This window comes from Wickerhamomyces ciferrii, contig 00075 (genome assembly GCF_000313485.1).
Source record: "Wickerhamomyces ciferrii WGS project CAIF00000000 data, strain NRRL Y-1031 F-60-10, contig 00075, whole genome shotgun sequence".
NCBI lineage: Eukaryota > Fungi > Ascomycota > Saccharomycetes > Phaffomycetales > Wickerhamomycetaceae > Hansenula > Hansenula ciferrii.
The window spans coordinates 1-12940 of NW_011887665.1; the positions used below are offsets into that span (position 1 = coordinate 1).

At 27.9% G+C, this 12940-nt stretch overlaps 3 protein-coding genes across 3 annotated transcripts; 2 read left to right on the forward strand and 1 right to left on the reverse strand.

Annotated features, from left to right (window-relative positions):
* Positions 1–1306: 1306 nt before the first annotated feature.
* On the reverse strand, positions 1307–2800 carry BN7_2827 (putative monooxygenase; the record flags this gene model as incomplete). The annotated part of the gene is made up of 1 exon (XM_011276520.1): positions 1307–2800. One exon carries the CDS (start codon positions 2798–2800, stop codon positions 1307–1309), a length of 1494 nt encoding a protein of 497 aa, XP_011274822.1.
* Positions 2801–6311: 3511 nt separating this feature from the next.
* CHL4 (Chl4p) lies at positions 6312–7631 on the forward strand (the record flags this gene model as incomplete). The annotated part of the gene is made up of 1 exon (XM_011276521.1): positions 6312–7631. One exon carries the CDS (start codon positions 6312–6314, stop codon positions 7629–7631), a length of 1320 nt encoding a protein of 439 aa, XP_011274823.1.
* Positions 7632–12538: 4907 nt separating this feature from the next.
* Positions 12539–12910, forward strand: BN7_2829 (uncharacterized protein; the record flags this gene model as incomplete). Its single annotated transcript, XM_011276522.1, has 1 exon — positions 12539–12910. The coding sequence occupies one exon, from the start codon at positions 12539–12541 to the stop codon at positions 12908–12910; it is 372 nt and encodes a 123-aa protein (XP_011274824.1).
* Between the last annotated feature and the right edge of the window lie 30 nt (positions 12911–12940).

Below are 12940 nucleotides of genomic sequence, written 5' to 3' on the forward strand. Positions count from 1 at the left end.
ACATGAGAACTTTTTTGGCTTTATAATTCTCATTTAAACAACTCAATTGAATGTGTAATTGATTGTTTAATTGATTCATTGACTGAGAATCGAACCAGGGGTGTTGCCATGTTGTCCTGAGGTCTTTGTGTTCCATGGACACTATACCAACTAGGACAATCTCACCCTTGGTTAATATTACTTGTTTCTGAGTTGTATATGTGGTGTATCGTACATATTATAGTGTATTATGTAAGCATAGATAACAAGTACTAGACATATAATCACTTCATATCCACAACTATTCACTAATTATATAGAATCAGATAATTCTAGAGCGTGCATTTTCATGGTCTCTATACTAAATCCATTTTTTGTAAATCTATTTGCTTTTTAATATATATTTATTTCTTTGAATGGAAGTTTATAGAGTTTAAGTTTAAAAGAGGAATAAGGCCACAGCGGCTAATTTTAATAAATTATATAAATACAAAGCAAATTCTCGATATTTTGAAATGAACGTAAAATTCTTCTGTTTCCATTTAGTTGTCGACGATAAATTAATTTCCAAAACCACTTTTGTTCAGTCTAATTTTTGTCACAACAATTATATCTGGATAAACACCTTTTTTTAATTATTTGAGCTGAGATAAATATATTAAAATGGGATTATAATATAGTTGAATTACTTTCTAGTTATAATTTTATATTAGAGATCCTATATACACATTTAATGATCAAAGTTATCACATTTCTCTAGCCTTGAAAGGTATTTGAGTTTTGATAATTAGCATGATCTTGATTCATTTTAGTTCGTTTCCATCATTGTAGTATAAACGTATTCAGATCTTCTTGACGTTGTTGTACAAATTGATTAAATATTAGCCGCCGTGGTTATTATTATATAAAGGATTCATTTTTCCAGTTTTTTTCCTGAAATATTATGAATTTTTATTTTGTTAATTCTCTTCAATTAAAGCATTATTCAAGATCTAAAATTCATTAGCAACTAGTTGTTTTTCAATTCAATTTGGATAATTACAGGGTTTACATTGAATAGCTAATATTTTGTTTGAATTGTCGTACAATTTCCACCATCTTATAATGTTAATGGATGAACTATCTTATTTTTATCATTCAATCTATGATACATATATTCATTGATTGTTTTCAAACTAGCATTATCATATCTATTTACCATACGTCTGTCATAACGACGTTTACTAGATTAATCATAATGTGTTTTAACTTATTTTGAATATCACTTGTAGCTTTGAAACACAGCGGTAACTCTACAAAATCATTTAACAATAACATATTTGATATATTATTTCTCTAAAGTTTCAAGAGCTGTTTTTCTTCTTTCATTTCTAATCTCAATAGTCTTGGATAATCTTTCTTCAAATTCTTCCTTGGAAACCCCAGATTCCCATCTTAAATCATGAACAGGATGATCCTTCGAGACAAATGTTTGACCTTTATTACCAAAGAAATTTTCTCTAAATGTTCCCTTTTGTGAAGTATATTCAGTTTGTGCTAATCCTCTTTTTTGTAATTCTGGAATCAATAATTCCACAATTTGTTCTAAACCTGATGGGAATGAAGTTTGTTGGAAATTTAATCCATCTGCACCTGTTTCTTTAATAGCTTCTTCTAATAAATCTGCAACTTCAGATGCTGTACCAACATATTTTGATTTTTTACGTAATTGAGTTTCATATAATTGTCTTTTGGAATTATTTGGTTTTGATTTATCTGAATTTGTTAAATTATCTGCAGTTTCTGAAACTCCATTAACTTTCCCCTTGAAAGTAATAGGTTCATCATATTCAAATGGTTTAACATCAATATTAGATTTCCCACCAAAATAAACAAATGCACTTTCTTCATCTTGTAAATCTTTAACTAATTGTTCTTGTTTCAAGGCATCTTCATGAGTCTTATCAACATATACAGTAACAGAAATTATAAATTTTAAAGATGATGGATCTCTACCAAAATATTTTTGTGCTGCATGTCTAATATCTGCAATATCATCATGAGTCTTTGCTGTATTATGAATATAAATCAATTCTGCATTTTCAGCGGCAAATAATTTCCCTCTTGGAGAACTACCAGCTTGAATAATTAATGGGAATCTTTGTCTTGTAGGTTCTGTAATATGTGGAGCTTGAATATTATAATATTGACCTTTATGATCAATTGGTCTAATAGCATCTGGATTTGCATAAATCTTATTAATCTTATCATAAACTAATGCATCATCTCTCCATGATGATAATAATAATGAATAAACAGCATCAGTAAATTCTTGAGTCTTATTATATCTTTCATCATGTTCAGGTAATGGTTCACCATTCAATAAACTTGGACCAACACTTGGTAAATAAGAAGCAACAATATTCCAACCAACACGACCATTAGTCAAGATATCTAATGAAGATAACCTTCTTGCAAAATGATAAGGATGTTCACTAACAGAACTAACAGTTACACCAAATCCAATATTATCAGTCACAAGACTTAGGGCACTTAAGGCAGCAGTTGGATCTATTCTAGAAACGTTAATACCAGTTCTAGCACTTGATTCATGAGATGATCCATAAACATCAAACCAAGATAAATGATCAATGAAGAAAATTGAATGAAATTTACCAGATTCTGCTAATTTAGCTAGTTTGATCCATGGTTCTATTGAACTAGAGAATTCACGAGATGTATCTTCAGGGTCTTTCCAATTGATGGCTGTTGCTCTTGTTGAAGCACTTAGGATTAATGGTGTTTGTCTTTTTTGTTTTTTAAGAGTAGGTTCTTCTGACATTTTCTGGTAACTATGATATCCATGAATCAATTGATTAATCAATTAAATACATTTTAAAAGTATTTATACCATCTGTATGTTCTCACTCATGAGGTGTTATTGAATCTATTGATGTTTTTTAATTAAATTGTGGCATTCATATTGATTTTGTATGAACGCCATAGTTTTTTTGAATGGCCGTTGATCGTTGACTGTTGACAAAATCATTTGAGGAAAATTAACCAAATTAACCCTCGAAGTACGGATTTTAAGTGGTTAACTAAGAGACATGATTAGATACACTTTCAAGTTTCTAGTTCTCGATAAAGTATATAATGATCATTGGTCAATAATAATTTATAAATGAATTATTGTTGATGGAAATAATTCGCGTATTGCATAGACGCAAAAAAAACTTTCGAATTTCGAAATGACAAGTTTGATGAGTATTTTGAAAAAGATTTCCCAAGATGGTACAATTTCTTTTATAAGTTGATAACAGTTTTTCGTTTTATGTTTGCCATTTGGATGTGATATACGGAATCTAATAATTAATTAATTATTATTTCTATAAAATCCTCATTATTTTTTGAAACTAAATGTTTTCTTCTCGCTGATGGTAATTATACAAAATTCAGCGTATAAAGCTTGCAATTAATAGACTGGCTAGATCTATATTACTATATTATTAATATGAGTTTTACATTATTTAGACAATGATGTCAAATGTCAGATATTCACAAAGCTAATATTAATTCTAGCATACATTAAAGACTTGTCGTAATCGTATTTGATTCATTTGTGATTATAGATCTACTTTTATTAATACAGGTCTAATTATTTTTTCATTTGTTGTAATCTGAACAGATTATTATTTGTTCTTAGCATACGTTCACATCCCTTATATTACAAGCAATATATCAACTACATGAAAGATATGTCGAAATCAGTAAATCATGTATTTAATCAAAATGTTGATGATATTTGTTAAAACTTCATACAAACAATTGATATACATAATAATTTGTCATGATGACTTCACAATATTATACGATTCAAAACCTTTCATGCCACACTGATCATTTACTAATTATATCGGAATTTTATTTCATCTATAAGTTTATGAATCATATTAATGGAAAATGTAATGTATCAGTTAGTAATTCAAGTAAACATATGCTTCCAGAAAGCTAATACACTAAAAAACATTGTAAAATTTAAATCTAGTAATGTATTCGAATAATCATATAGTGTTAATATATAATACAACTATAAAATCAGAGAAGTTGTTAAAAAATTCAAAAATTTATAAAATTTTATATAAAAAAAATATGGACGCGCGCGAGTGTGCGTTGTGCAGTTTGAACTTTGTATACGTAAAATTTTAAAAAGTAATTATTCAAAAATTGTTTAATTGAATATCGGAAAGTACAAGTAAATCAAAAGATAGGATATTATTACTATTCTAAAGAAATATGAATATGTCAATGGTCCTTATCCAACTCCCATCGTATTTTAAGGATTTGTGCTCAATTTGTTGAAGTTTTGTGATAAACATTCATGTTGTATTTTAAACTGATGTTGCAATATTCATTTGATCAGCTGTTGGAATTGAACAAATTAATTCAACCATTCATGGTTTATTAAGATCTATTAGATCGATTAACTTAAGTTTGGTACTTAGTCTATTCAGTACAAGATTTGTTATGCGAGTATTGATTCATTTGTGATTATAGTGATCTACTTTTCTATACACGTCTTGTTATCTTTTCAATTGTTATACGTTATACATGTAGTCTTATGGTCTTCAGCTTTCAACTCGAATGTATTTGGTTTGATTTACTTATCAATTACAAAATTAAGGGAACTGAAGAGTATATATTCGAATCGATATATTTGCTATCATTATGAGTTAAATTCTAGTCGAACCAGTGAATGATTTATTTATTACAGTAATTAATTATGTTGACGCGTAACCTACTTCATGTCTCATACATAATAGATTAACTACATCAAAAACATATTAAAATTAGTAAATCATGTATTTAATCAAAATGTTGATGATATTTGTTAAAACTTCATACAAACAAATGATATACATAACAGTTTGTGTAATGACTTCACAATATTATATGATTCAAAACTTTTTCATGTCTCTTTATAATTGATCAACTATACTAGTGATTAAATGTATCAGTTTATGAATCATTAATGGAAAGATACAATTACTGATCTTTTATCAGAAAAGTTATGCGTACAAAAAACGGTAGCCTTAAGCACAACTGAAGCAGAATACATAGCTCTTGACCAATTCAAGTAAACACATGTTATAAAAAGAATAAAGTACTAAAATTTTCAGCTAAATTCAAAAGTAGTTCAATCTCAAATTAATGAGGTGTTAATATATTAGAAGTGCACGGTGGAAAAAAAGTTAATTTAAAATCATAGATGCGTGCGCGACGTCAATTAAATTTTCTTCGGAAAATAACAACAAAAATCATGATTAAAAAGGATATCGTTAGTACACTTTTGAAGAAAACTGATTAAACTAATGGCAAATATTCTAATCTTAAAGTTGGTGAATAGTTACTTTCATTATTTTAGGTCTGTGGTGAATTCATTGTATCTAATGTCACAATAAATTTGGTAAACCACTTTGCTGAAGGTCTAATTCGACTGGTGAATGAATTCCAATTGGGACCAACGGTTGGTAATGTGTCAGTTGACTGATTTATCATACTATAATCAAATACAAGGCGATATACTGTTTTACCCATACTTGAAACATCATATGTTTAATTAAGATATATTATATATCTAGTTGACATCATTTGATATTTAATCTATTTACAAGATCTGATATACTAGTATTTTAATCATTTGTGATTATAATGATCTACTTTTATATACAAGTTCTTTTAATTCTTTTCCAAAGTGTTATATTTGTAGTTAAATATAATTCTAGCGTTGGTTTATTATATTTCCTTGGTCAATAGCCATGTGACAAATTCAACATCTACGATCAATGCAATATGGAAAAGAAAGATGAATATATATTAATAAATGAATTGATAATGTCTTGTTTCAACTTTATACTTGAAATCATATATATATATATTCTTATTGGACATCCAGCATTTGAATGATGATAATTTTGCAAAAACAAATTCAATATGAATATGGACGTTTTTCTAGATCCATCTTTGTAACATGGATAGACCGAATACACGAATCATTTTAACATTGATACAACGCCAAAGCTCTTGAAGCAAATTTCGAAGCAGTTTGTAGCATACCATTTAACTCTATCCAATGCCTTAAATGCGAAAAACTACTCAGTCCCTAAATCAATGTCATAAATTATAATTAAAATTTAAGAGGAATAAAAATCTGCTACTTAACGCTTTCAAGGAATTCGCGGGAAAAGGTCTAGAACTTTGAAAAATAAACAAAAAAGCGCGTATAAAGAAATGTAAACATAATTGATTAGTGTATACTGATAGTCTAAACCCCAGAGTTGATTGATAAAACAATGTCCCATGCTTTGAGAAACTCATTCATACCGAAAAGATCACCAACAGTCATTTCAAGAATCCTTTCAAGATTATCATTAGATTCATTATTAAATCTTTGTTTATTATGGTGTTCAATGCCTATAACTTATCCACAATTATTACAAGATCAATTAGATGAATTAGAACAAACAAAGGAAGAGTATGTCCAAGAGTTCATTGATCAAATCAAACATTGGAAAGACAAGAGAACCATAACGAAAAGGAAAGTTATTGATAGATTATTAGTTGATATTTATCCATATGGTTTGAATTTATTACAATATGCACAAATTGATTCTCAATTAATTGTGGAAAAACAATCAAATTATCTTTATTGGCAAGTTTCTAAATTATTAGATTCTAAAAACCAGAATTATATATTAAATTTACATTCACCACAAAATTTTTTGGAATCTTTAGTTGGAAATTTATCAAAATTTTTCATGAATCATATTTATATTTCAAATCATCCATATTATCCATTAATTATAATTAGAATTCAAATATTTGATCTTATACATCAACAAAATACACCACAAATTCAAAAAATTTCAAATTCTTTAATATCAAGAAAACCTTTTTTTTTAGCACTTCCACAAAATTCTTCAAATTTAATACATTCCCCCATTTCAATAGATGATCAAACTTCTCAAATTATATTACAATGTATATCATCATCATTATCAACTTCTACTTCACAAATAAGAATCTTACAACAAGATAAAACTCCTCAATTATTGAAAAATTTAGAATCATTGCATATTCTTTCAGGTAATTCAAGATTTAAAGAATCTTTAGGAGCTTGGGCTCCTTATGCTGATGGAAATATTGATATTTCACCTTTTGATGATGTTCAAGATCATCATACTTTACAAAAGACAGCCTTGAAAGATGGTGATGATGAAGAAGAGGGTTCAAGAATTGCAAAGATTTCAAAATTAAGGTTTAGAGGTACATTAAATGAATTAAAATCAAAACAATTATTTGAAGGTACCAAAAAAAGAAAACTTGATGAAGATGATGAAGAAGAAACTTTAAAGAATGGATTCAAATCAATAGCACCGGTTCAACAAGTTGAATTTAATATAAAACAAGATTTTAAAACCCAAAGACCAAAATTAAAATTAAAATTACATGGGAATGATGTATTTGCAGGACTTTTTGAATTATGTTCAAAGGGGAAAATTAATCCTGAAGATATACCAGGTTGGTTAACTGGTGAAGAAGGTTATCAAAATGGGGATGTTATCGATGGAATTTTCCAAAAAAATGATGATAAAGATGGGGTTTTGATATGATGGGATCTCGTGTGTTTATGAGAAATGAATGTTATGATATCTAGTTGTTATAGATGTAATGTGTAATGATGCTCTACTGGTTATTTAGGATCGATTAATATCTTACTACGACATTGTATAGTTATTTAAAGATCATCTCAATAGAATAATCACAAATTAGGATTTCTAAAGAGTAAAAAATGTGTATTTTGAACTATTGATAAACCAAAATGATCATGAACTGAAAAGTAATCATTATATGGAGTTCTTATGTAGTTCAAATCAAATACATCAACGGATTATTTCTCTCTTTAAATATGGGGTTAAAGAACGTCTTAAAACAGCTTTAAGGCACTAAAACTTATTAAAGAATTAAAGAAATAAAGAAATAAAGAATTTAGGAGGAAATTTGTTTTCTTTTTATATTATTTCAAGATTTTACCTTGGCGGCTAATGTTTTTTGATCTTTACCGCGTACACATTATCTCAATAAGTAGAGTACTCTATATATATGAATCAAGATTCAGAGTTAACTGAACCACATATTTACGTTAATAATAGCTTATTGATTGAAAATAGTCTCAATAGAATATACTCTTGTAGTGATCTATTGATATAGATGTATATTAAGTCCATAATATTATAACAACATGATGATAATATGTTCAAAAACAAACCACGATTGAAATAATCCAGGATATTTAATATGTTTTAATGAGATAATGTCATTAATTATACATATTTATAAGGACTTAAATGCATAAGACACAATCATACATCCAAAGCAGTTCAATTAAATAACAATCATGGCGCTGAAAAGAATTAACCAATATGTGATCCACATTATTGTTTCAATTAAAAAGATGTATATACCATATGAAAAAAAAGGTGGATTTTTTGGCCTTTTTATATTGAAAACTTTTTGAAATATCTGGGCGGCTAATTTACTGATCTCGTTGATCACAAAGATGTCAATTAAATATCGACTTCATTTATATTACTACAACTGATATTATATGATTTCAAAAACAGAATCTCAATAGAAGAATAATCAATATTGATCTCTAAAGAGTAGTTTGTATATTAAATCAACTTCATCAACATGGTTAATATATCTAACTTTATTAATGTAATCATGAAGTATTGAAATGTAGTGATTTATCAAATTAGATCATCATATACGCCATAATAATAAAATTCTAATTCATTATAATAAAAGATGAAACAATTAAAAACTTTCTATAAGCCTGATAAGCTTGTTCAAATTCAATAAAAAAGTTTTCAAGAATTAGAAAAATTTAAAACATTCAAGAAATTTGTTGGTTTATATAATAATTTAGTTCAGCGGCTAATTATATGCAGGATTATATCAGGGCTTAGTCATCACAATAAAGACTTTTAAATATTTTCGATTCTGAATTGGATTGATCATTGAACTATTTTAACTGTGAAGCTCGTCTGATATTTCCGCCAATTGAACAGCTTCATTTTAGTCTGCTAATCCAGTATATAGATACATACAGCTTTACCTAAACTGCAACTGAACAAACAGAGCGCTATTTGAATTAGTCAATGTTTGGAAAGATGCAGGGGTTTTGATATGATATTTTGGGATTTATATTGTTTATGAATTATGAATATATGATATCTGATAGTTGTAATAATGAATTTAATGTGTAATGATGCTCTACTAATTATTCAGGATCGATTGATATCATACTACGACATTGTATGGTAAATTTAAAGATCATCTCAATAGAAGAATCACAATTCATGCAATTTCTAAAGAGTAAAAAGTGTGTATATTGAACTATTGGTAAACCAAAATGATCATGGTATTAATCATTATATGGAATCTATATAGTTCGAGTCAAATCAGGATCGATAAGTCCAACGAGATTAACATTGCTGAAATGACAACCAAACTAGCACAAATCATGCTTGTAGCCAAATTTTGAATGCAATATGTGAGAAAGAGCTGAATGAAAAACAAATTTATAATCAATACTAAAAAACTAATCGAAGAAAGTTTAAAAGAATTCAGGGGGAATTTGTTTTCTTTTTATACTATTTCAAGATTTTACCTTGGCGGCTAATTTTTCATATCTTTGTACCGCGTACGCATTATCTCAATAAGTAGAGTATACTCTATATGAATCAAGATTCAGCAGTAGTTAACTGATCTACTTATCTACGTTATCAAAGCTCATTGATTGAAAATAGTCTCAATAAAATATACTTATATAGTATTCTATTGATAATAATGTATATTAAATTTCCATGATATTGTAACAACATGATGATAACGTTTGAAAACAAATCACGATTGAAATAATCTAAGATATATGATCTGTTTTAATCAAATTATCAAAATCAATACAAATGTACCAGAATAAATGAGGCAAATTAACACAATCACTCAAATTAAGGATAACAGTTAATTAATTTAATAACAAAACATGTAACTATTACCAAAACAATAATATACTTCAGACTTTTGGCGCTTGATTGAAAAGACTTAAATACCACAGATGATAGAAAAAAGGGGGATTTTTTGATGTTTTTATATCAAAAAACGTTAGGATCTGGGCGGCTAATTTATAAATGATCTTGTTGATCACAAAGATGTCAATTAATCGACTTCATTTATAGTGCTACAACTGATCTGATATGATTTCAAAAACATAATCTCAATAAAACAATCATTAATATTGATCTTCAAAGAGTAATTTGTATATTAAATCAACTTCGACATCAACATGATTATGAAATGTAAATTAATCAATATTGAATTGTAGCATGATTAAAATTAGTACATGAGCATACCATGCACACATTATCTATCAATTATCAATGTTATAATATAATCTATGAAATTGCATACCTTCAGAAAGACGAGGATCAAGATTATATGGAAAAGCAGATCGATTTCTTCGAATCGTCAATTCAAAAAGCATTGTCAGAGATGGAAAAATTTAAAACAATCTAGAAATTCGTTGGTTTATATAATAGTTGATGTTCAGCGGCTAATTGATAACATGATTATGTCAGAACTTAGTCATCACAATATATAAAGATCTTCAAAGATTTAGATTCTGAATTGGACTGAACTATTTCAACTATGAAGCTCGTCTGATATTTCCTCCAATTGAACAGCTTCATGTTAGTCTGCTAATCCAGTATATAGACACATACAGCTTTACCTAATCTGCAACTGAACAAACAGAGCGCTATTTGAGTTAGTCAATGTTTGGAAAGATGCAGGGGTTTTGATATGATATTTTGAGATCTCGTGTTTATGAATTATGAAGATATGATATCTGGTTGTTATAGATGTAATGTTTAATGATGTTCTACTCGATTAATATCGTACTACGATATTGTATGGTAAATTTAAAGATCATCTCAATAGAATAATCACAATTTAGGATTTCTAAAGAGTAAAGAATGTGTATACTGAACTATTGATAACCCAAAATGATCATGGAATTAATCATTATATGGAACTTATATAGCTCAAGTCAAATCAGGATCGATCAGTCTAACGAGATTAACAATGCTGAAATGACAACCAAACTAGCACAAATCATGCTTGTAGCCAAATTTTGAATGCAATATGTGAGAAAGAGCTGAATGAAAAACAAATTTAATTATAATTTTAACACTAAAGAACTAATTGAAGAAATTTTAAAGAATTTAGGGGGGAATTGTTATCTTTTTATATTATTTCAAGATTTTACCTTGGCGGCTAATTTGTTTATTAATTAATTACCACGTACACAAATATACAAATTTATTTAATCACTTTATAGACAAAGAAAAAAAAGGTCAATATACATAGATTGCAATGAACGAGTATTTCATATGAATCAGTGTTTAGTTGATCTACATATCTACGTTATCAAAGATCCTTAGTTGAAAATAGTCTCAATAGCATATACTCTTGTAGTATTCTATTGATAAAGATGTATATTAAATCCATTATATTATAACAACATGATCAAAACGTCTGAAAACAAATCATGATTGAAATAATTCAGGATATACAATATGCTTTAGTTAGAATATTAATGGCTTTCACCCCTTAGAACCGAACTCGTGGCACAAACTCTTCCATTAACAAGCATGGAGGTGATCTCAAAAAAAGAATTAATTTCAATTTACTGTTTCAATAAAAATGATGAATGTCATATATGGATTGTGTGCGTCCATAATTTTGGATATTTGGGAAAAAAAAGGGGGATTTTTTGACCTTTTTATAGAAAAAATGACTGGGCGGCTAATTCTATAATCTTCAATTGACCTTTAAAATCTATCAGAAAGATGTCAATTAATCGACTCCATTTATAGTGCTACAACTGATATGATCTTATTTCAAAAACAGAATCTCAATAAAGGAATCATTAATATTGATCTTTAAAGAGTAATTTGTATATTAAACCAGCTAATTCATCAACAATATGATTGAATATATGAATCTAATCATTAATTGTTGAGATGTAGCATGATACATTTATAATTTATAATTTAGTAATATATCATATCGGACAATATTTGGAGAGATTTCAGAAAAAATCACAAATTTATCATGCATGTAAAATTCAAATATGGTAAGAACAAACTTGCTTAGAGTTAATAAAGAAAACATTCAAGAAGAGAAAAATTCAAAACATGAATCGAGAAATTTGTTGGTTTATATAATAATTATTGTTCAGGCAATTTATATAAATGATTATGTCAGATCTTAGTCATCACAATATATAAAGATCTTCAAAGCTTAGATTCTGAATTGATTTGAACTGTTTCAACTATGAAGTACGCTAGACATACAACCAGCTGAACAGCTTCATTTAGTACATCAAGCTATCTCATAGGCTTATACAGCTTCACCTAAATTACTGCTAAAACAGAGTTATTTGAAATAGTCAATGTTTGGTGTTAACTCCATAGTACTTTCAGTACTAATCTTCATTATCACCATATATTACATTTGCACAAGTGATTGGTTCAACTGGATCTCTTCACAATATTATTTAACTAGAGCACAAGGAACTTTATTATTCACAGGGATTGCCGCTCAACAAAGTTTAAGAGCTTGGGTATTATGGGATAAATGTAATAATTATAATGATAGATCTGAACTTTATGGTTATATAACAGAAGTATCAACTATGATTTTCCAATGGTCTATTGTTTGGGTTTTGTTAAATTGGTTTGCTGGAATGCCCAAAATTGTGGAGTTTGATGGTGGATATTTATCATTGGCTGGTACACCAATTTTAACATTGAATAAGAGCTAATAACTACTTTAGGCAACAGATCGAGGTTCA